This window comes from Rhinolophus hipposideros (genome assembly GCF_964194185.1).
Source record: "Rhinolophus hipposideros genome assembly, chromosome: 10".
Lineage (NCBI taxonomy): Eukaryota > Metazoa > Chordata > Mammalia > Chiroptera > Rhinolophidae > Rhinolophus > Rhinolophus hipposideros.
The window spans coordinates 34,175,460-34,200,383 of record NC_138056.1 but is presented as its reverse complement, the minus strand read 5'-3'; the positions used below and the strand labels follow the sequence as shown (position 1 = coordinate 34,200,383).

Sequence of the window (24,924 nt, the reverse complement as noted above, 5' to 3'; positions counted from 1 at the left end):
GGTGGTGGTGGACAGAGAAGAACAACAACTCCTATTAAATGTCACCAACCAATGTCCTTGTTGAAACAAGAAATAAATTTTGGCTAGTGGAACTTTTGGTCAATTTCCTATATAGTCACGAATATTCCAGAGTTGGGTCTTTATCATAGTTAAGGCTGAGTTTCCCAAATATCTCAATTTTCCTCAGTTGCCTTTGTATCTAGTAATGGCCAATTTTTTAAAATTGGTTTCAGGTGCACAAGACAAAGTAATACTTAGACGTTTACCATTGATATCCCTCACACTGTGTGGACCCCCCGCCCCATCCACTATCCCTCTGACATTGCACACAGCCATTACATTTCCACTGTCTCTATTCCTAATGCTGTACTCCACTTCTTGTAAGTATATGCATACATACATATACACATACACATACACATACACATACACATACATATACATATAAACTTGTAGTTGACGTTCATTATTGTTCAGCTTCAGCTTCAGGTGTACAGCGCAGTGATCAGGCATCTACATCATCCCTGAGGTGGTCTCCCTAATGAGACAAGTGTCCATCAGGTACTCTACAAAACCTTTACAACATTATTGATTACATTCCCCGAATTAATTTTCAAAACTCTGTGGCCATCTTGTGGTTACTGACTGTTTTCTAATCCCCTCACCTTCCCCTTTATCCCCACCCCCCACCCGCCCATCTAGCAACCCTCAGTTTTTCCTCTGTGTCTCCAAAACTGTTTCTGATTAGTTCATTCACTTATTCTTTTCTTTAGATTCCACATGTAAGTGAGATCATATGGTATTTGTCTTTCTCTGTCTGACCTATTTCACTTAACATAATGTTCTCTAGGTCCATCCATGTTGTTGCAAATGGTAAGGTTTCATTCTTCTTTATGGCTGTGTAATACTCCATTGTATAAATGTACCACAGCTTCTTAATCCAGTCGTCTACCGATGGGCATTTCGGTTGTTTCCATGTCTTGGCTATTGTGTATAGTGCTGCAATAAACATAGGAGCGCATAAAGTTTTTTGAATTAGAGTTTTGGATTTCTCTGGAGATACCTAGGAGTGGAATTGCTGGATCATAAGGTAGTTCCATTTTCAGATTTTTGAGATACCTCCATACTGTTTTCCATGGTGGCTGCACCAATCTGCAATCCCACCAACAGTGCACACGGGATCCCTTTTCCCCACATCCACGCCAGCACTTGTTGTTTGTTGATTTATTGATGATAGCCATTTTGACGGGGGTGAGGTGGTGTCTCATTGTGGTTTTTATTTGCATTTCTCTGATGGTTAGTGAGGTTGAGCATTTCTTCATATGTCTGTTTGCCATCTGTATGTCCTTTTCAGAAAAATGTCTCTTCATGTCTCTGCCCATTTTTCAATTGGGTTGTTTGCCTTTTTGTAGTTGAGTTCAGTGAGTTTTTTTATAAATTTGTGATATTAACCCCTTATCAGATATATCATTGGCAAATATATTTTCCCATTCAGTAGGATCCCTTTTTGTTTTATTGATGGTTTCCTTTGCTGTGAAAAAACTTTTTAGTTTGATGTAATCCCACATGTTTATTTTTTTCTTTCTAGTAACAGTCAATTTACTTATACAGCACTTAATGTACATATACATATTTTTTTTCTCATATATATATATATAAACATGACATGTAGTTTTTCATTTAACCCTTACAACTACTCTGTGGAGTAGGTTCTATTACTATACGCATTTTACAGAGCGACTAGAGGCCCAAAGTGGTAAGGTCTCTTGCTAAGAGTACACAGAAAGTGAATCTCTAAAATTCATGTCTCACCTTGATTCCCCCAAGTAAGTAGGAATCGGAAAATACCTTTTAAAAAAAATAGCTGTATATGAAGTTTTGAAAGGCCCTGAACTTGTAGCTAATTCCTTAGCCCTGAACTTAATTCTTGTCAGTGACTGTACTGGCAAGGCAAAGGCCTTGTCACACAGGGGAGAGTCCTGCCATTGTCATCAGCTATTCTGGGCCCTGGGCTCTTCTAGTCTCTCGCCTGATGCCCTGGGGCAATTGCTGAAACTCCCAAAGCCATAGTCTGGAAAGTGAGATGCCAGTTCTCTCTCTGCATGTTTCACAAGGATGTTACGAGTCTCAGTCTAAATGGGAATCTTTAACTGAACTCAATATTTTTTGAGCACTTAGCCTGGGTTTTGAAATGTGCTAGGCACTGAGGGTATCCATAAAAAGGAATCATTATAGGGTTGATTATTCATTCAACAACTGAATATTGAGCAGCTCCGTGGGCCAGGGACTGGCTATGCATTGGGAATGCATCTATGTCTGAGGCCCAGGTTCCGTGCTCACAGAGCTGCTTAGAATAAGCAGAGAAGATAGATGTTCAAAATGTGAATTCAGTAATGTTTCACGGGGGCTGTAGGAAGAATTACAGGTGCTATGGGGGCATTTAACAGGAGGTCCTAACCTGGTCTAGGAGTCCAGGAAGGCCTTTTGAGGAAGTGATATTTAAGTGTCCTCTAGGAGCACAGAGACCATATGGAGATGGGAACCAATAAATAAAGAGCTGTAATGGATGGATGTAGAAGGTGGAGAGGGGAGTCTTGCCATACCTATTATTAGAGTCAAGGTAGATTTATTACTCAGTCCTGGGTGTTGCTGCCACAATTTAGACACATCCAGAAAATTTTCCGTAGGAGTTGGTATTTAAATGTGTGACTGCAAGGAGGTGACTAAGACTCAAAATAGAAAAAAACTAGTAGAAATACTGGAATACTTCCTGCTTCATATCTTTCATCTCTCTCTCTCTCTCTCTCTCTCTCTCTCTCTCTGTCTCACGCACGTGCACATACACACGAATCTGATTAATATGGTAGGTAAAATAAAAGATGTACACCATGGTCTCCTCATCCAAACCATATTAATTGTGGCTCTTAGAGTATCTCATTACCAGATCTTAGTGATTTGTATATAAAATGAAAGGAAAGAGTCACTTTCTTTCTTTTTTTAACTGTGAAGCTCTTTTGTAGATAGAAGACAAGAGATTGAACAAGACTTCTAAGAAACCCTTGCCCTGTTCTGCAATCCCCAGTCCTGCGAATCTGTGAGGTTGGTCATAGTTAGAAAGCTAAGGCTGCTTGAAGGCTGGTGAGATAGCCAAAGAGCAGGTCAGAAGAGTTACTCTATCCATATTTCACCACTGACTTGCAGGGTGATCCTGGACAAGTCACTTCCCTTTTTGAGCCTATGTCCCCATTTATAAATACAGGAAATTGGAAAAGTCCTTTTGAGCTAGCGTTATGTATTTATGAAAAGGACCCTCTCTCCTACTATATCCCCTCAGGCTGAAGTGGGTCCTTATGTTATATTTTTGGCACTTTTCCTTGTTAACATGTATAGTCTCTACTTCTTTGTTTTAAAAAATCTATTTGTCTATCTCTATCAGTATTCGCCTTCCCCAAAAGACTTGAACTCCAGAAGAGAAGAGACTGTGCTGTTCACCACTGTACTTATATGTTTTAGCCTGGTCCTGGCACATAGTAGGAGCTCAATAAACATTTGTTGCCCAAAGTAGTCCCATGGAGCACTCATCCCCACCCCAGCCCTGCTGACTTGGTGCCAGAGAGCACTGGGTGTCGCGTTAAAAGCAACGAGGGTTGTGGGGAGTGAGGAGGGCTGCGCAGGGTTAAGAAAAGACAGTAGCCATGAATAGAGTTAAGCAGGGCCAAGGGACCAGGCAGCCTCATGGTCTGGGCTGGGGTGCCTAATCGGCCTACGGCCTACGCATTAGCTTTTATTAGTTAGGTGGGGATAAAGCTTGTCAATCTCAAGATCTGTGAATTCCATACACTATAATAGGAAACTGACTCAAGCCAATCACCCTTGCCTGCAGGCAGCAGAACTGGAAATCTCAGGATGTTTGTACTTCCCCAAGGGACAAAACCTATATACATATGAATAAATGGAGAGCACATGATTGAATCTCTTCCCCTGCAGTTTTTGGCAAGGAATGCAGCCACAGAGGCAGAGGTTTTCCTTAGCCTGGGGAAGATGGGGGGCTGTGCCCACCTCTGTGAACCCCATGGGTTCTCCTGTTGGTCCCCACTCAACTGCGCCTGGCTTGAGTTGTCCCTCCCACCCCATGGGGAATCTTACTCATCATTGGCTGACCAGCTATCTTTTTAGGGCCAAACAGGGAGACATGAGGTGCAAACACAAAGGTGAAGCAAAGTCCCTGAAAGGATCCGTCTCACAGATTCTCCTTTTTTTAGGGGCAGGTACAAGGAGACAGATGGGTAGGCTGCTGCATGGCCACAACTGGAGTTTCCTAACTGGTGTGTGGGGACAGAGCCAGGAGTGCAGTTTCCAGGCTCTCACCCTCAGGTGGAAAGGTGCTCACTCAGGTAGTAAATGGTCATCAACTGTGATTGGATGGCCATCAGCTGTGGCTGGTTGGCTGTCAGCTGTAACCAGTGAGCCATTGGCCACTAATATAACTGCCGTTGGCCACACTAGCAGAAAAATGGGGGCTTGCAAGAAGATGGTGGCGAGCTAGCAAGAGCGGATTGCAGTTAGCAAGTGAAGTAGACAGCAGGTTGTGGATAGTGTGGCTCCTGCTTCCTGTGGCTCCAACCCAGCCGCTAGTGAGACTATAGTGGTATGACTCCCCTATCTATGGCTCCGTGGGTGTTCCTTTTTGGCCTCACCATATCCTGTGTTCTTATTTGGGGAGCGGGAGCTGACACCCCGCATGCCACCCTGCATGATAAGTGTCTGTGAGAAGCACTGTGCTGACAGATGTGAGGGTTTTTTTGTTGTTGTTTGTTTGTTTTTTGACATTCCATTCATTTTGTTGTCAATGTTGAAATTATTACAACCATAGGCCCTGTTTCAAAAAAATGCCTCTACCCTTTCCAGGGCCGTAGAAGAAACAAGGCCAGAATCACAATTCTGTCTAAATGAAGTCAGTTGCTGCCCATCGTGTGACAGTGGGGAATAGCAAACCCTAATGTAGAATTTTTTTTTCCAAAGCCAAGACATGTTAAACATTATAAAGTCAGCACTCCTTAGGGTGATTTACGGAGCTGAACCACATTTGATTTCCTTTTGTCCACCATTAATTTAGCTGTATTCATTCATTTGTCTGTTTGTTTGGACAGTACTTCTTTTAGGCTTTAGCATAGTCCAGCTCTTGTGCAAAGCATGGTGAGGGACACTGAGATGGATGTGTGTCCAGAGCCCACGGCCAAGTAGAGGAAACAGGATGTACCCAAGAACCGCAAGGCTGACTCTGAGAGTTCAGTGTTTGTGAGGCTGTTTGATTAAAGTCTGTCACTTGCTGCCAGACAGCAAGCCTCAGGGAGCCAGGAGATAGGTGTTTTTGTCTTGCTCAGCATTGAATCCCCAGTGCTGAATGCTGCTTAAAACATAGTGGAAACTCAATAGTGTATATTTGCAGAATGAGGGAAAGAGTGTCATCCAAAAGAGATTTTTTTTCTTTTAAGTGATATGGGGATTGGAGAGGGAGAGCTTAGTCTCAGCTGGGGAAATTACATGATCAAAGCTGAGAGGGACCGTGGAGGTTAGTGCTTCTCACTGCCACTCTCAGCCTCATTTTACAGATGATGAAACTGTCACCAAGAGGGAAAGTAATTTGCCCAGGGTTACACAGTGTTATGAGCCAAACTTCCCCCGCCGTCCACCCCCATTCATATGTTGAAGTCTTAATACCCAGTAGTATCTCAGAATGTGACTGTATTTGGAAGTAGGGTCTTTAAAGAGGTAAGTTAAAATGAGGTCATATGGGAAGACCCTAATCAACTATGAGTTGTGTCCTTATGAGAAGAGGAGATTAGGACACATATTGGCACAGAAGACCATGCGAAGACACAGGGAGAAGACAGACACCTATAAACCAAGGAGAGGGGCCTCAGAAGAATCCACCCTGCCAACACCATGATCTTGCACTTCTGGATTCCAGAATTGTGAGAAAATAAATTTCTGTTTGTTGGAACAGACTCCCAGAGAGCAGTTTCCAGGCTCTCGGTCTCATGTGGAAAGGAGCTGGGTTGCACATGCAAGCACTTATGTAACCAGTTGGCCATCAGCTGTAACTATTAGCCGCCAGCCACTATTCTCTATGCTTATAACTGTCATGGCTACGTTAGCATCTGCGTTAGCAAGCACAGATGGTGCAAATCTTGTGGATCCTTCTTTCTGTGTCTCACCTGGGCCGCCCCCGAGACTGTGGTGCAGGAAGACCCTTTTCTGGGGTACTCGAAGATGTTTGCTTCTTGTGTCTCGACCAGCCGCCATCAAGAATATAGCAGTCTGAACCCCCTGTCCATGACTCTGTTGTTGTTGTTTTTTTTTTTTGGCTTCACCGTATCCTGCATTCACCTGCTGGGTGCTGGGCCCCAGCGTTATACTGTTGTAAGCCACCCAGTCTGTGGTACTTTGTTCTGGCAGTCCTAGCAAATTAATATGTATAGTAAATGAAGGCAAAGTTAGGACTAGGAGCCAAGTCTGCTGAATCTCCTGAACTATTTGCATGACACCACTCAGCCAGTCCGTTCAGTACTCTCCCCAACACCCAATCCTGATGAGGATGATGACGATGATAAGAGCTAAACCATATATAGTGCCTGTCATATACCAAACACTCTTCTAAGTACTTTACATACATTAGCTCATTTAATTACCTCGACAGCCCTGTGAAGTAAATACCATGATTGTCCCATTTTTATAGATGAGGAAACTAAAGCACAAAGGTTGAGCAACTCACCCAAGAGCATACAGCTACTCAGTGCTGGCACTAGGATTCGGGCCCAGGAAGTGTTCGCCCACCCATCATGCTATTCTACTGTGGTATGTCTGTAAGTCAAAAGCATTTTCAGACAAGATATAATGATAGCACTTTAGGCCTCAGAGGGTTTGCCATTAGTTATGCATATACTTATCCCAATCTGAAGTAGCTCAGGAGGCATAAAACAAATGAGCAGAGGGGAGCAGGAGCTTTGCTAAAGAGTAGAGTATTAGAATTTATTCCAGAATTTTTTGAAGTGTTAGGCTATCAGTGCTGAAACATTGAAATAGCAGATATTAAGCCTCCCTCAAATTCAAAAACAACTTCTAATTCAGTCCTTGAAAGTGAAACAATCAAACCACTTCAGCCGAAGCACTTTGCAGTAAGAGACCTGCATTTGAATCTTCTCTCCACCACTAACCAGCTGAGTGGCTCGGGGTTTATGGTAGTCTAAATCTCACTTTTTTTTTCCTTCTGGGACATGGGAAAAATAACACCCATTTCACAGATTAGACATAATGTATGCAAAAACATGATTACAGGTACTAATACATAGTAAGTGATCAATAAACAGAGTTCTTACTAGCTAAGCAAAATGACCACATTCAAAGGCTCTCTCCTCTGTGAAGCCTTCCCCAATGCCTCATCCAAGCCTGTCTAAATTAATTGCTTGCTCTTCTGGCTCTCCAAGGCAGTTGCTTGCACTTCTATTTGTCATGCAATTTGTCCTTCATTGTTATCATATATGTCGATGACACACCTATGCATGCGCCTATCCACTCAGTAAAATTGTACTGAGTGTTTTCCATGTCCCAGTGCTGTGCTGGACACTGGGAGTTCAGAGGTGGATATGACATGGTTCTCACCCTCAAACGGGGTAGGTTTCTGGGGCAACTCATGGCTGGTGTGTCCAATAGACAGGGATGCTATAACTATAGTAAAAATTTAAAATTTTAACAATTTTATTGTATTATAGTATTTATCATGGGAAAAACCAGCACTTTGCTAGATTTCTACACACTTATTTTGTGATTCAGCATTATTTTTATAGAATAAGGGAGTCATGTTTTCAGTTCTTTTCCAATGTAACTTCTAAAGGTCTCAATCTGATTCAGCTTGGCCACAGATCTATAAAGGAATACATTATAAAGACTGTGTTAAGTGCTTGGCTGGAAAAGCTCCAGCGTTTTCTGGGCGCTGAGATAGGACAGACCCACTGCCTGGCTGGAGCTCCCCAAGGGTAAGGATCAAGTCTTATCCTAGTTTCATAGCTGTTCTTTGAGCTGAACAGAGCTGAGATGCCAGCTCCTTCAGTGCAGACCGTAAACGCGAGTGGGGAGTGCAGGTGGGAGGCTCCTGCTCAATCTTCCTCTGGCCTGAGTTGTGGAACTCACTTGTTTTTCGTGTTGTATGAAGCAAACAGAACCCCGGCTGGTAGAAGTGACTTGCTGAAGGTCGCAGAAGTGGAGAGTGGCGAATGTTTTAATAGTTAACATTTTTTGACACCGTATTATATGTCAAATATTGGCTGAGAGGCTTTATATCCTCTTTCCTCATGTAATCCTTCGGACAATTCTGCGAAGTAGGTACCCTTCTTTTCCTCATTTCGTAGATGACGACAACGAGGTAAAGAGATTTTCCCAAGGTCACTTAGTTATTAAGTAGCTATAAGTAGCTCTCAGTAGATGGTGGTTGACGTTGGAATAAGAGCCTGATCCTACACGGAACCAGGATGGGGTTACATGCTAGGTTGGGGGGACATCCACCTGGGCGAGTACTGCAGTCCTGACCTGGGGCTGGACGTGGACCGCGGTGGCGGGCTGGGGGCGGGGCCTCCGCCTCCGCCTCCTGGTTCTCCATTAGCCTCCCTGGTGGCAAGAAAGGCCCGCCTCCAGCCGAGAAGAGATCAGGGATTGGCTCTCTTGAGGCCGATTGACGGCACAGGGCGCAATGAGCGACTGCGGCGGAGGCGGGGCCACGAGCAGGAAGTGGGATAGAGGCGGCGTGAGGCGGGCTGGCGAGCGGGCTGCAGTCGCGGCTTTGCCTAGTCTACGCCGCGGCCGGGGAGATGGAGGGGCCGGGTCTGGGCTCGCAGGTGAGTGCGGCCGGGCGCTGGCTGTCCTGGGGGTCTGGAGAGAGGAAGTGGCTGTGGGGATACGAAGGCGTGGGTTGAGGCAGCTCACAGAGGGCCCTCCGGGGGCCGAGGGGCCTGGGCGGGGAGGGGAAGCCTGGAAACCCTGAGAATGGAGCTGGGAATTCTCTCTGAGGTGACCGGGAGGGAGTGGCCAGGACAGAGGGGTGGGTTCCTTGGCCAACCCTCCGGCCTCCATCCGCGGGCCGGGTCGCCCCCGGAGGCCGGTACCCGCAGTGTCCGGCAGGGACCGCTGTGGGGCCTGCAAGGGGCTGGCCGTTCCGGGGAGAGGTGTCAGGTGACACACCTGAGTAGGACCAGCCCGTCTGACCTTGGGCTGGGGTCTGTGCGGTTCTGTTGATTGCTTTTGTCGGCCGAGGCGCCGTGGCACCCGCCTTCGCCCCATCCCGCCTTGTTTTAGCTGTTGTGCCCACATCCTTGCTTTCTCCTGGAAAGACTTGAGACTGTTTGTGTTGGAGAAAGGGGAGTGAGGGGTGGTACGGTGATAGGTATCTGCTAAAGCCCGAGGGGCTCCGCGATGGAGGAGGTACCGTACTTTGTCGTGTATAATGTACCCCCTTGTATAATAGATGCACCCACGTTTTTGGCCCAAACTTTCAGGGGGAAAAAAAAATCTTTCGTTTTAATTTTTTAATTCAAATTTTTATTTGTTTACGTTTAGGTACTTGTTTTTTTTTATATCAAAGGAATGTTGGCATTTATTTTTTAACATATTATAAGACCTGTTATGTAACAAATAATTACAAAACACAAGAACAGATACAAGGTACAAGAAATTTTATGTACCGGAAACAAATTTACAATATTGTCTCATCCTAATAAGGCTAAGAACTCTTCATCATAGCAAGTGCATCCTAAGTTCAGCAAAACCAATTATCGTATTCCAGGGTATATTATTTTGCATACGGATATTGTTCTTGATGTCTAGAGTTACGCTTTTAACTCATACACATCAATAAAAGAAATAAAAACATGTATATAGATAGGGAATCAGCACCACCCATGTATAATGTGCATCCTTATTTTTCCCCTCACAGATTTGGGCAAAATGAGCATTATACACAGCAAAATACAGTATTCTGTGGAGAGGCCAGTTGTAGGTCCAGAGAACTGTACAGACTAGTGGGGGAAGTTACTGAAGGTACATGTTAGCTTCAAGCGAACAAGATTTTTGTCCTTTCTGTTTATGGTCCTTTCCCTATGCCTGGTAGTGGCATATTGTAGCTATTCACTGAATGTTTGTTGAAGAAATGAAGAATATCCAGACTCAGCCAACTTTTAGTGAGTGTTTGGCATTTGCCAGATGCTTTCATAGGCATCATTTTATTACAGAATTGAAGCATCCTTAAGAAGATGACACCATTCCTATATACAGATGAGAAAACTGTAGCTGTCTCCAGTTAGAGTTAGGTAGTGTGTTTCCTGTCCATAGTGGGGTTCAAGCAGTTTGAGATGATGGGATTAGTTGGTCTCTTACAAAAGTCTTTCCTGTCTTAAGAGTGATTCTCAAGGGGGTGGGGGGAGGGAGATGAGGGTACGGGGGATCAAATATATGGTGATGGAAGGAGAACTGATTCTGGGTGGTGAACACGCAATGGGATTTGTAGATGATGTAATACAGAATTGTACACCTGAAATCTATGTAATTTTACTAACAAATGTCACCCCAATAAATTAAAAAAAGACTGATTCTCATGCTTTCCCTCTTTCAGCACAAGACGTGTGGGGAGTTACGAAGGCGTTCTTATTAGGTGTTCTTGGGTTTTGACTAGAAAGAAAATAGGTTTGCCAGCTGACTGAATTTTACAAAACGGTGTAGAATCTTCACATGGGAACTATGTCTCATTTTTTTTCCCAGGGAGTCTCAAGGAAAAGTTGGTAGGAGTAACTATCATATCTTAATTACTGCCACTCATTTACAAAAGCTTTTAAGTGCTTCAGGTTCACTCGTGCGGAAGGGAAGGTAGCCCTGCCAGGTTCCGTGACAGGTGGAGAAAGAGAATGATTCAGAAGTTGAAATTAATGGGGCCTGATAGAGAGATCACTGTTGTTAATAATAATTGCTGTTAAATTTTTCAATATTGTAAAGATCTTACATATATATTGTGCTTTACACTTTCCAAAGTAGTTTCCTATTCTTGCTCCTGACTGTATCCCTGTGAGGTGCAGAGGGATTATTATTCTAGTTTTAGAGCTTAGGCCTGAGCCTCAAAAATTACTGTCATATGTTAAGAGTTTAATAGCTGTTAGTCTCTGTAAGTAACAAAGCCAAGACTTCGTTCATTCCACCACGTGTTAGGGACTGTTAACAGGTGCTGGGGATAAGTCAGTGAACACAGCAGTCAAGAACTTTCCTGCTCTGGCTGAATTTGCTTCTCCTGATTCCAATGTCAGAGCTGATGGGTTTTTGCCGGAGTTTGCTTATACAGGCTTACCTTGTTTTATTGCCTTCTATTGTGCTTCGCAGATACTGTCTTTTTTATACATTGAGGGTAAAACCCTCCACCAACCTAAAGATGATGACTCGTTGAAGGCTCAGAGAATGGTTAGCGTTTGTTAGCAATAAAGAATTTTTTAATTAAGGTCTGTGCATTGTTGTTTTCGACATCCTATTGCACACTTAATAGATTACAGTATAGTGTGTACATAACTTTTATATGCACTAGGAAAAGAAAAAATTCATGAGACTCTCTTTATTGGGATATTCACTTATTGCAGTGGTCTGCACCCAAATCCCCACTATCTCCAGGGTACGCCTTGCCACCTGGCCCCCAGTTTTCTCTCATGACTTCACTTTTTTTTTTATTGCTTTCTTACTAGCTCAATCAGCCCCAATCACACTGGCCTCAAGGCCTTTGTACTTACTATTTGCTCTGTCTGGAATACTCTTTCCTCATATACTCCCATGGCTTATTTCCTCACCTCTTTGACACAAATGTCACCTCATTGTGGCAAGACCTTCCCATTATTACCACCACTAGCGGCATTCCCTAGCTTCCTTTCTTGCTTTATATTTCTCCTCAGCATTTAATACCATTTAACACATCTCTTTGTCTTGCTTGTCTCTTCCACTGAAAGTAAGTGATGTTTATGTTATGTTCACTGCTGTGTGCCTAGCATCTAGAACAGTGCCTAGCTCCGGTGGGTACTCTGTAAATAATTGTGCAATGAATGAACCTGGAAACTGAACTCTGATACTTCTGTTAAATGTCATGAGACTTTGTAAAGGCTGTCCATCAGATCTGTCTCTCTTTTTGTTTTATTTGAGGCAGAACAGTGACCCTCATCAGAGTTTTATGTGGTTTTCTAGATTTTTGTTTTTCTCTTAAAGTAACGCCCATTGTAACTTTAACAGTATTTCTTTACTATTGAGAAAAGTAATTTAGTTCATGATATCTTCATATGAAAACTATTATATACCTAATCCCTTACATCGTAAAGATGTACCTGTTATCTGTTGCTGTGTAACAAGCCACCCAGAACATAGTGGGTGGTGTGAACTAGCTCTTGCCACGCTCATGGACTGTTTTTTAGGTTTTTGGGCGGGGCATAGCAAGGATGGTTTGTTTCTGCCCCACCACGTGTGGACCTTCTGCTAGAAAGACTCGTAAACTGGGATGACTCTGTTACCTGGGCTGGTGTCATCTGGTGGTGTCTTCACTCACGTGTGGCAGTTGATGCTGACTTTCAGCAGGGATACCTACACGTGGCCTGGGCTTCTGCACAGCATGGTGGCTGGGTTCCAAGAGTGCGCGTCTCAAAGGACAGAAAGGAAGCTGCCAGTGTCTCAGGCCTGGGCCTGCCAACTAGCAGAGCATCACTTCTGCGGTATTTTGTTACTGAAGCAGTCACGGAGCTTGGACTTGAGAGGAAGGACGAAGACCCTCTCTTGATAGAGATGTATCAAAGAATTTGGGGGCCTTGTTATTAAAATCACCACGGCTGTATCCATGTCTCTTTTATATGTTTCATAATGTCTTATTATTCCCCTGTGGAGGAGAGTACGCAGCTAGCTACATGACTCTTTCTTAGTATCCCTTTTTATTCCCTTTTGTTGAGGATGTCTTGTCTGTTGTGTTCACTGCCATATCCCTGTGTCTAGAATAGAGCCTGGCACATAATAGGCATTTAGGAAATATCTGATGAATGAATGAATGGATTGTAGTAGGAATCATCTTTTATTCATCTTTTATCCGTGATTGGTACGTAGTAGATGTTCTTTACATTTCCCTGAATGAATGATTAATGAAAACTCGGGAGTTCGCTGGCATCATGAGAATTTGCTTAGTCTGTTCTGTTCCCTTAATGTAGTAGGCAGCCATGTAGCAGCAGTTAAGCTTCTACTGCCCAAGAGGGTGTTTGTTTGTGTGGTGAAGTCTTTACCAGCGCACATGCCAGTAATGTCTCTTGTAACAACTCCTCGTAGGACCATGCAACATGGAGTTGGAAGGAACTTTATAGCTATATTGACCTGCTCCTTCCATTTTACAAATGTAGAAACTGAAGCCAAAACATAGTGTAGATGATTAGCCACCATCATACAGCCAACATGAAATCTAAGACTTTGGCCTTGTTCTCAAAGTAGTTTACATTTCCAGGTGGTAAAAATGAAACAACTAGAGAATACCATAAAAAAAATTTTTTTTGTAACTAGAGAGAAATTTCTAAGCAGGATTTCTAGTACATGACATAAACTTTGCTTTAATCCTTGTGATGACACTGTATGGTTGTGTTCCTTACACATCTTTATGGGACTGTCTCCTGTCAAAGTTAACTTCCCCCAAAGCAGGCTCTCCCCTTTCTCACCTGTCGCTCTTGTAAAATTTTGGGAAGGAGCGGTATCTATAGCAAAAGAGATAACTTGGACCAGTGGTCTCTAAACTTTTTTGATCATGAACTTCTATCAATAAAACAAGTTTGATTTGGCACCCCTAGAGTAAAACGCCACCATAATGTGAAAAGCAGGATCCCAAATTTTCATTTTTGTAAAGTATCATGTATTATGAGGTTAATGGAATGATGAATGGGATTGCATGGCAAGCTAGCTGGGAGCTCGGGGCTCCAGCTGCGCAGCCCACATCATCCAGGTAGTGACTGCTCTTTACCGTCCTTGTTAGCAATTGATCTCACTAATTTACACATCGATGGGGGTGATTGTGTGTTATGTGGTTGGCTGGGACTGAAAAACTTCAGCCCCCTCTGTTTGATGTGTGTGGGGACGGGGACAGGTCTGTCGCCAAATTCATACTGTCAAGGGGCATGCTGTTGTAAGATTTGACAATATCCCTCTAAATTACATTCATTAATTAATAGCTCAATATATACTCATGGTAAGGTTATGAATTAAAGATAGTACGTATAAATCTTCAAATCAGCCTTTTTGATAATTTTGATTATTTTTGGAGAGAAGCTGGCTTTTTGTTAGATCAGATTAGACTGTTTTTACTTCGTGTGACTAATGAAGAGCACCTGCTATGAATACAGCTCTTGCCATTTCCTTGTTTGCTGGTACTTAGCTATTATTATTATTTCAATTCATGGCTACTTTGCTCTTTAACCCACTTGCCCATTTTGGGAGGGTAACTTAGTTAAAATCAGATAATATAACTTGAAAATTACTTAGCCTGATGTATACTGCGGTATGCTGAAGGTCCCACTGCCAACCCTTCTGGGTTGTGGAACTTTTACTGCACCCCAGATTACCTTGTAAACAGACTGCTTGACGTACAGATCCATTGAGCCTGCCAGTGCTAAAATTAGTAAAGCTTAAAGAAGCCAAATTTGTAAAATTTTGTGGCTTTCCCTTTCAAAAAAAAAATTAAAATCATTGTAATAGAAGCATCAACATTTTCTCCCCTTACCTAATGAGTCCACTGCATAGTAAGTGCCCTTGCCTCCCTTTGGAGACCACTGACTTTCAAAGCAGGTTTTGAGCTTACATAATCATTTTTAGGTTTTACTCTGATCTGGACTTAGGCAAAAAATGGTGACACGAACAAAAGTTACCTCCTGTTCTCTAGTTACCACCTATTTTTGCCATTTAATCACATATTGCCTTCCCTTGTCATTTTACCCTGTCCTAATTAAGTCTAATCTGCCCTATTAGACTTAGACTCCAGGAGGATAGATACCCATGTCTTCTGGGCCCCTAGCATAATGCTTTGTGTATCATAAATACATGGTAATTAATTGCTGAATAAATAAATGCTCTTAATTGTGAATATTCTTTACATTGAAATGGGTAATCCTCCTCAACTTTCTACATGAAAATTGAAGCTGATATCCTTAATGCCTTAAGGCGTAATGAGAAGCAACAAATTTATGTCTGTAGCATGAGTCACTTTTCTGTGATGAAAACTGTAATAAGCAAAGGGTTAATCTTCCTAACATACAATTGGAAAAAGATAAAAAAATCTATCTTTTTTTTGGTGGAAAAGGCAGTCCACCAAAGAGAAAATATGAGCGTCAATAAACATAAACAAACTCAGATTCATTAGCAACTAGGAGTGTGCAAATGAAAAACAAGGTGCCATTTTCTTCTTTTTTTTAGCCATCAGACTGGCAAGATTGAATCGAGACTGGTAATATTTAGTTATGGGGAGGTTTGTAGGGAAAAACACATACTCGTAAGTAAGTACTTACTGTTGGGAGTTTGGATTGGGGAAGGTAATTGGTCCGTATCCATTTCTGTTGAAAATGCATATATTTTTTGACCAAGCAGTCCTACTTTGGGAAATCAATCCTACAGTATGTACAGGATGTTAATTATTGGATTATTTATAGACGTAAACACTGAAATCAACCTGCATCTCTAACAATAGGGAAGTGAATGAATAAATTATGCTAGATCTGTACAATGGAATGATATTTAACTATTACTGACCTGCAGGGCTGTATGGGATACGTTGTTAGGGGAGATAAGTAAGATGATGAATAATTATGTAACATGATCTCATTTTAAATAGAAGAAGAAAATGATAAAAACATATATATGCTGCATAATGTTATATAAGTTAAAGTATAACATATGCACAGTGAAGAGGGGTACACCAAACTGTTAATAATGGTATGTCTGGGAATGCGGGATTGGAAGGGAGAGAGTCCGTTGTTAACCCTTTATTCACTTTTGTATTGCGAGATCTTTCAAATGAATGTGAATCATTATAATTTTAAAAATGACATAAAAAGTAGACTGATTTTTCTGTCAATTTTAGCTTCATCTACTATTTCTTGATACTCTAGAAATTCTGAGTATAGTACAGCTCTTTCCTTCACCTCTTTGTCTTCTTCCAGTCGGATATAATTATAATTACTGTGATATAATGAAAAAAATCCTAAAGTAAAGTTATTTATATTTTAATGTGGCCACCCATATGTTTACTTTTCGCTGTGTGTGAATGTTTGTGTGTGCTGTCTTCCCTCTTCCCTGCCTGGACTTGAACCCCGCAGGTGAGCACCAGTGCAGACGGGGAGAGGCTCCGGGAGAAGCCTGCTGGTTCAGGTTCAAGGAGCAGGAAGGCGGTCTCCTGGCAGCACAGGTTTCTAAGACTGAGGGAGGAGGACTTCCTCCATGAACAGGGGAGTAGTGGTCCCAAGATAGTTGTGTCACTTGGAAGTGACATGAAAAGCATGATCCATAAAAGAAAACAAAAATTGATAAATTGGACTTCATCAAAATTAAAAATTTCTGCTCTATAAAAGAGACTTAAAAAACGGGAAGATAAGCTACAGACTGGTAGAAAACATTTGCAAATCACATATCTGACAGAGGGCTTATGTCTAGAATGTATAATATAAAGAATTCTCAAAACATAACAGTAAGAAAACAAACAGCCCAATTAAAAAATGGGTAAAGGACTTAAACAGTTCACCAAAGAAGATATACAGATGGCAGAAGCACACGAGAAGATGTTCCACCTCATTAGCCATTAGGGATATGCCGATGAAGACCACGATGAGCTGCTGCTACACATGTGCAGTACTGACCTCACTAAGTGACCATACAGTGAGGGCGCAGAGCAGTCGGAACTCGCATGTGTGGCAGTATGTGGCCGTGCAAAGTGGTACAGCCGCTCTGGAAAATAGTTTGGCAACGACATGTACTTACCAGATGGCCAAGCAATCTCCCTCTTAGAGAAACAAAAACATACATTCACACACAAGTTTGTACATGAATGTTTATAGCAGCTCTATAATTGTCAAAAGCTGGGAACAACCCACATGGGTTGTTTGGCTTGATTCACTGTGATATATTCATGTAATGGAACACTATACAGCAGGGAAGGAACGATTAATAACATGCAACAACTTGGATGAGTCTCAAAAGCGTTATGTGAGGGAAAGAAGCAGTTTTAGAAGATTATATACTGTATAATGCCATTATATGACGTTCTGGGAAAGATAAAACTAGTGGTGAACATATTGGTGGTTGCCCGGAGGTATGGCAAAGGAATAGCCCAAGGGAGTTTTTCGAGGTGTTGGAACTGTTCTGTATCCTCGTGGTGGTGGTGGTGGTTCTACGACTCTATACATATGTTAAACTCCGTAGAACTATAGAGGTCTGACAGTTAAGTTTGGGAACTTGTTGCAACAATGTTGCTCACCTTTTTTTGATATCAGAGGGATTATTCTCTGTGATTTTGTACCAATTGGACAGTTAACTAAGGTTACTATGTGGAAGTGCTGAAAAGGCTGAGTGAAAGTTAGTCGACCTGAACTTTTCGCCAACAATTCATGGCTCTTGCATCACGACAATGCACCAGCTCACAGGGCACTGTCTGTGAGGGAGTTTTTAGCCAGTAAACAAATAACTGTATTGGAACACCCTCCGTACTCACCTGATCTGGACCCCAATGACTTCTTTCTTCACCCGAAAATAAAGGAAATATTGAAAGGAAGACATTTTGATGACATTCAGGACATCAAAGGTAATACGGTGACAGCTCTGATGGCCTTTCCAGGAAAAGAGTTCTAAAATTGCTTCTGTCGCGTCCTGCACAACACAAGCAAGTGGGAAAGGACGAGGGAGGCGGCGAGGGTTAAGGTTTATTAAAGAAAGAGACAAGAGACACTGAATGCAAAGAAACCACAGAGGACCAAGGGACTCACAGCCTTAAGAGACTGGAGCCCCAAGTCGGGTCGTCGTGGGTATTTATTGATTTTTTACAATAGGCATCACATGATTTTGGGCAGGGTCTGCAAAACTCTTACACCACCAATACAATTAGCATATTTCCAATCACCCAATCATTTTGTCCCAAAGCAACCTGTACATGCTGTCCCCACATGACCAAGGTGCGGTGTGTGTGATCCCTTGGGGAGCGGATCTCTCAAAGCAATTATCCCATGAGGTCAGCGCAGAGCAAGCTGGTTTCGCTCAATTACTGTTCCTTGCACAATAGGGTGCCGGACATCTGAAGCATGCGTCAGCAGCTTCCCAGAAAGTATTGGAGGATGGGCACACCTCACAACTTAAGGTTAACTCATGGGGGACCCTGGGGTTCCGCCTGGCTTAAGTTGTCCCTCCCTTGAGGAATCTTACTCGTCTTTGGCTGCAGACCCAGCATGTTGGGACCGAGAGAGAGAACTTATAAAACTCAACCCCTAAAGGGACAACCCCGCAACCCTCTTTCCCTAAAGAAAGGGTGGAAGGGACAGACGGTTAGGATGCTGTGTAACAACATGCTTCGAAGGGTGGACTAGGCACTGGCATCGGTGCATAGCTTCCCAAGGGGAGGACTCTGAAGGTGACCATAGTGATATTCAGCAAAGAGGTACATAGCGCTTTTTCTAGGATGAGTTCGCAAACTTAATTGTCTGGCCTCATGTACGAAAAAGTCACTTTCACTGTAAGTTAACTTAAAAGGCATTTGCTTCTTCAGAGTAACCTGAAGGATTGAGGGATTATGGATTTATTTCAGTAAAACTATCATTTCTTAAATTCCTTTTTTGGAACTCCTGCAGGATTGACTTAGTCACATTACGTCAAATACCAATTTTCTGTTCTTAATGTGTATTCATCCTTTGAGATTTGTTTTTGTTTTTGCTCTTTTTTATTTAAACAGTAAGAGTTGTTCAGAGAGGTGGATCTGTTGAATGAGGTGGGTGAAAGCTAGGTAACAACTTTTTGGTAAAAGAACAAGGTGGGATTACACAAAATGATAGGCCACTTTTGATTTCTAGGAATGGTTTGCTAGCTATTTGATGTGAACCTCCCCTTGAATGCAACTGAAACTGCTGGTGGATACAGTATAAAATCATTTTAAATATTTTATGTTTTTGATGCTATTATAAAATTTTTAAAAGATTCCGTAGGATTTTTTATGTATGTGACCACATTGTCAGCGAATGAACATGGATTTGCTTTGTTATTAATCTGTATGCATTTTATTTCTTTTCCTTACTCTGTTATTCTGTCTAGGACTTCAGTACATTGTTGATTAGAAGTGGTGATAAAGGGTATCATTGCTTTGTTTTCAGTCTTTACAGTTAAAGCAGTCTTTTACTGTTAAGTCTGTGGTAGCTGTAGGTGTCTTGTAAATGTTCTTTATCAGACTGAGAAAGTTACCTTTTCCTAATGTGCCAAGAGTTTTTATGATGCTTGGGTATTGAATTTTGTCAAATGCTTTATTCTACTGAAATGAGTATGTGTTTTTTTTTCTTCCTTCTGTTAATATGGTAAATTGCATTTATTTAGAAATGTTGCTTGGTTGTAATGTAGATTATCCTTTTTACATATTATTGGGTACAATTTGCTATTATTTTGTTAGGCTCTTTGCATCTATGTTCATGAGGGATATATAGTTTTCTTTACCTGTAATGTGTGTTGGCTTTATTATTGGGACATTGCTGCCTCCTAAAATGAGCTGCGAAGTATTCCCTCTATTTTCTGAGGGAGTTGGTATCATTTCTTCCTTAAGGGTTGTTAGAATTTGCTGGTTAAAAATTATATGGGCCTGGCGTTGTTTTGTTTTCTTTTTTAATGAGAAGTTTTAAAATTATGCATTCAATTTCTTTAATAGAGCACTACTCGTTTCTTTTAAAGTTCATGTAGATAACTTGTGTCTTTTGAGGTATTTGTACATTTTATCTAGGTTGTTGAATTTATTGACATAAAGATGTTCATACTATTGCTTTATTACCCTTTTAATGTTTGTAGAATCTTGTACTGATGCCCCCTTTGTTAAATCTGGTGTTTGTCACTGATGTCTTCTTTTTTCTTGATCATTCTGACTGGAGATTATCCGTTTTCTTGATTTATTCTTTCCAAAGAATCAGCTTTGGCTTTCAGTGATTTTTTTTTTTTGCATTGTTTTTATATTTCATGGATTTCTTCTATTTTTATTGTTTCCTTCATTCTACCTACTTTGGATTTAATTTTTTGTCGCTAGAATCTTAAGGTGATAGCTCAGATCATTTATTTTAGACTCTTCTTTTTTCCTATTATAGCACTTAAAGCTAAACATTCACTCTAAACACTGCTTAGGCAGCATCCCACACATTTTAATATGTTATATTTTCATTTCCATTCAATTTAAAATATTTTCTACTCATTCTTTGTTTTCTTCTTTGGCCTATGGATTATTAGAAATGTGTTGCTTGGTTTCGAAATATTTGAGGATTTCCCACATGTCCTTTGGTTATTGCTTTCTAATTTAATACCGTTGTGTTCACAGAACACATACTTTGTGTGAATTCAATCCATTTAAGTTTGTTGAGACTTGTTTCATGACCCAGTATGTCATCTAATTTGGTGAAAACTCCATGTCACTTGAAAAAAGAATCTATTGTACTGTTTGTTGGGTGGGGTTTTATGAAAATGCCAAGTAGATCAAGTTGGTAGATAGTGTTCTTTAAGTCTTTTCTATCCTTTTGTGATTCTTACCCTTTTCTCTATCCAGCATGGTTTTTTGTTTACTTGTTCTATCAGTTCCTGAAAGAAGCATTGAAATACCCAACTATAATTGTGAATCTTTCTGTTTTTTTCTTTTCAGTCCCATCAGTTTTTGCTTCATGAATTTTAAAATTCTTTTGGGTGCATACACATTAAAGGTTGTTGTGTCTTGATGATTTGGCCTCTTTAATTATACATATTTACCCCTGTAGTTCTGGCACTCTATTCCTTTGTATTGATTCAGATTTTATCTGGTATTATCTTCCTTTAGCCTGAAAGACTTTCTTTGTCATTTCTTGTAGTGTAAGTTTGCTCACAATTTCTTACCTTTTGATTGTTTGAAAAAAGTATATATTTCACTTCCATTTTTGAAGAATATTTTGCTGGTGTTTCGAGATTTATAGTTTTTTTCTTTCAGCTCTTTAAAACTGCTGTGCTTTTTTATCTTCTGGCTTGCATTTACTGATGAGAAGTCTGAATTCATTCTTTGTTTTTTGAATATGACGTCTTTTTCTTTCGACTGGTCTTAAGATTACCTCTTTATCATTAATTTTTAGTGATTTGATCATGTTATGCCTTCGTGTAAGGTTTTGAGGTTTATCCTGCTTATTAGTTTCGCAAATTTGGATGATTTTTGGCTATTGTTTAGTCAAATACTAAAAATATTTTCTCTCCTCTCCTGCAACTCCAGTGAAACATATTTGAAAACTTGATTCACTGGGGGATATCTTTACGGTACGTCTGCCACAACTCCCTAAGGCAGATGCCTGGCGACCTACCTACTTATGTCAATAGCCATGCCCTTCCACCTACTACAGGTGACAAGGTCCATTGGCACTTTTGCAGGTGACGTTTGTTTTATGACAGAATATATAGTTTGGAATTTTCTCATTTTAAACATCTAATTCTTGTGAACGTAAGATGAAAATCTTCCCTTGGATACACCTCTAAACCTAAGAAAATATATATCAATTTAATAAGTAGGTATTGTTGGTCGTGGAAAATTCTTCATTATGTGATTGAATGTGACATTAATTCTCTTACTGTGCTTTGTCAAATTACTCTTTCTCTCCAGTGCAGGAATCACAGCCACGGCCCCCACCCTCCGGGATTTGGTCGACATGAGTTGTGTGCTCACGAACACAAAGAACTTGCCAAGGCCAGAGAAGCTCTTCCTCTTATAGAGGACTCTAGTAACTGTGACATTGTAAAAGCTACTCAGTAAGTCTTCCCAGGGCTGTTTTATGTGTACGTTCTGTTGGATTATAACAATGTAGGTACCTACCGTCCACGGCACTGCAGTGTGTACCTTCCTCACGTCACACTCCAGCGTGAGCACGTTTGTCAGGTCAGCGTCAGAGCACGGAACACAGTGCACCTTAGCTGTGTGTTACCGGTCTCTCCCATGATGTCAGTAGCTTCTTAGCAAAAGTATGTCATTTTCATTTTCGTAGCCCCAGTGCTTTTTCACAGTTCCTGTCTTGTATTAGGTACCCAGTAAATGTTTGTTGAATGAATGATTTTTAAGACACTGAAACTAGACTCTGAGTTTGAAACACAAATCTGAGTCTTTTAAAATATACTGCAAGCCAAATATGTAAATGGGATAGAAAAATATCAACTGACACATTTATGGATGTATGAAACAATTATTTATTGAGTACTTTCTATGTACCTATTGTGCTGGGTGCACTAGAAGAAAGTCAGTAAAGTAGAAATAGGTTTCCTGATCACTTGAAACGTAGTAGGTTGTTTTGCTTGCACTGAAAATGAAAGTGTGTTTTGAAAGTTTCCCCTTAAGATCTCCATACGTGGGTATTTGCATTAAATCATTTTCAACGTTTTCACCATCATCGAGCTCATTGATTATTAACATCTGTTCCCCCCGCCATTGAACATATTTTGAAATATTTTGTCTATCAGGTTATGTTAATTTGTAATACATTTTCTTTGTAATTAATATAAATCTGTCTATCAGAGCTTCTAATCAGCATGAAAGGAACTACCACACTAACTTGATGTGGTTTCTGTCAAAAGCAAAGGTGTTTGGTGATTAATTAGCCTGTTTGGCCTTAACATAGACTAATGTATTATTTATGTTAAAAAATAATTGACAACTATTTGGGTGTTCTTATTATTAATATCTCTGAACTCTAGAGGCCCTGGGAACACTACTTTAAGTGAATGTTATTTGATATTGTTTATATTATTATATTTGTATGAAGATGAGAGTGTTCTTAGGGAAAATATTTGCTTTAATTAGAAATGGAACATTTAAATGTTTCTCTACTCCTGGTAAAGATCTGTTATGATGCATGTGGGAAATTAGGCCACACTCACAGGGAATCTCAGGATAAACTTACATTTTCTATCTTTCCTAAAATTTCTTTCAGGTCTTGGACCTTCTTAAGTGGCTGTGGAAAGATTTTTAAGAAATATTTGAGAAGGGCAAAAGAGAGCTAGAAAGCTAGGATATGTGTGTATGCGTTTTCTCAATCACCAAATCCTAATTAGTGTGTACTCTTACTGTATTTCTCACATAAAGGGAGTATTTCTTTTCCAGTAAAATGTTAAAGTTGACACTTAAAGGTGAATGTAAATATATTATTACCAACAGTTCACTCCCATTAATATTTTCACAGGTGCATCTTTTAAAAATGCCATAAAGACAGATGAACAAATAGGCACACACACATTTTGGTGAAGCAGAAATGATTTATTTTAACATCGTGGGAAACAGACAATTTTGCCATTTGGTTTGATTTTGACCCTTGAAGGCCTATTGAAACCTTTAGGTTCCTCTAAATAGAAATAAGTTTCAAAGAAAGTACTAAATGGTCAGTTGGGACTTTCCATTGAAAGGAAATATTATTCATGAATGGTTTAAAAAGTTGTTAATAGCGTTAAAAAGCTATGTCTCTCTTATTTCTCATTGTGATAATCTGTTAAATAACTCTTAAATATTCCTCAAGTCCATCCTTCCTTTTCCATTCCTATTGCCTGTCTCACTTTAGGCTCTTATTGTCTCTCACCTGTATTTATTGCAAGAGCTTCTAAACTGGTCTCTCAGTCTCTGCCTCACCCTTTTCTAGTTAGTTTCTATACTGCCATTAATGTGGTCTTTCTTAAAACTCAGTCTGAGTGCTTTTCTCTTTAAAACTTGCAGTGGTTTCCCTTTGAGTGATAGATAAAGTCTCAACTTCAAAGCATGGCATAGAATGCCCATGCATTCTTTGCCTGCCTCTTCTAGCCTCATCTCTCTGCCATTTCCTTTCTTATGCTTCTGCAGCATTAAATATTGCTTATAGTTCTCTGAACATCTGTGAAGTTTCACATCTCTGTATATGCTATTTCCTCTGCCTGAAATGCCTTCTCTACCGCCTACAAAACATAGCTCATATACCATGTTTCATCCCCTTCTGGAAGATCTAATCATTCCTTCCTTTGCTATACCTTATGCTATGTCCATATTTTATTGTTGAATTTATCCTGTTCCAAGTTTACTTTTAGGCTTTCTGCCTTGTTTTGAGGTCAATGTATGGGCTGGGTTTGCTTCAAGGATAAGACTATAGTCAGGAGTCAGCACCATGCATTCCTGGCACAGAGGATGATCAGATGGAATCGACTGAAGGAGGGCAACTGTGAACATTAAGGTTTATTTAAGAAAAGCAAGTTTAACTCCAGGTGGATTAATCTGATCAGTTAGTAAGCCAGGTTTGCTTTTGTTATTTGGATTTACTATATGGCCTCTTTGTGCATATCTTTGTTAATTATTAGAGTTATCCAGACTGAAAGTTTGGATAAAGACATGGTAAAAGGAAGAAATTTTGACATTTGAAATTATTTGAATGGTATCAATTGTGTCTGTTTTTTTTTCCCCTTATTTGAGATACGGGATTTTCGAACGATGTAAAGAGTTGGTAGAAGCAGGATATGATGTCAGGCAACCAGACAAAGAAAATGTGTCGCTTCTTCATTGGGCTGCTATTAACAACAGGCTGGATCTTGTAAAGTAAGACGGGATATATGGGTGTTAATTATGTATTTATAATTCTAGACCTGTCCTTCATTTGTCTTTTTCTT

The 24,924-nt window shown here is 40.7% G+C and overlaps 1 protein-coding gene across 2 annotated transcripts in view; it reads left to right on the top strand.

Moving 5' to 3' along the window:
- The first annotated feature begins 8,756 nt into the window (after positions 1 to 8,756).
- The window catches only part of ZDHHC13 (zDHHC palmitoyltransferase 13), a 46,643-nt gene continuing 30,475 nt past the window's right edge, over positions 8,757 to 24,924 (top strand). The window contains exons 1-3 of one of the 2 annotated variants that reach the window (XM_081062226.1): positions 8,757 to 8,891; positions 21,922 to 22,062; positions 24,731 to 24,853. Coding sequence is in view for 1 of the 2 variants with exons in the window: in XM_081062225.1 (XP_080918351.1) it covers positions 8,865 to 8,891; positions 21,917 to 22,062; positions 24,731 to 24,853 (296 nt within the window). In the remaining variant the exon portion in view is untranslated. Of the gene's footprint in view, positions 8,892 to 21,916; positions 22,063 to 24,730; positions 24,854 to 24,924 lie in introns of both variants that reach the window. The other variant, XM_081062225.1, reaches the window with a different exon arrangement.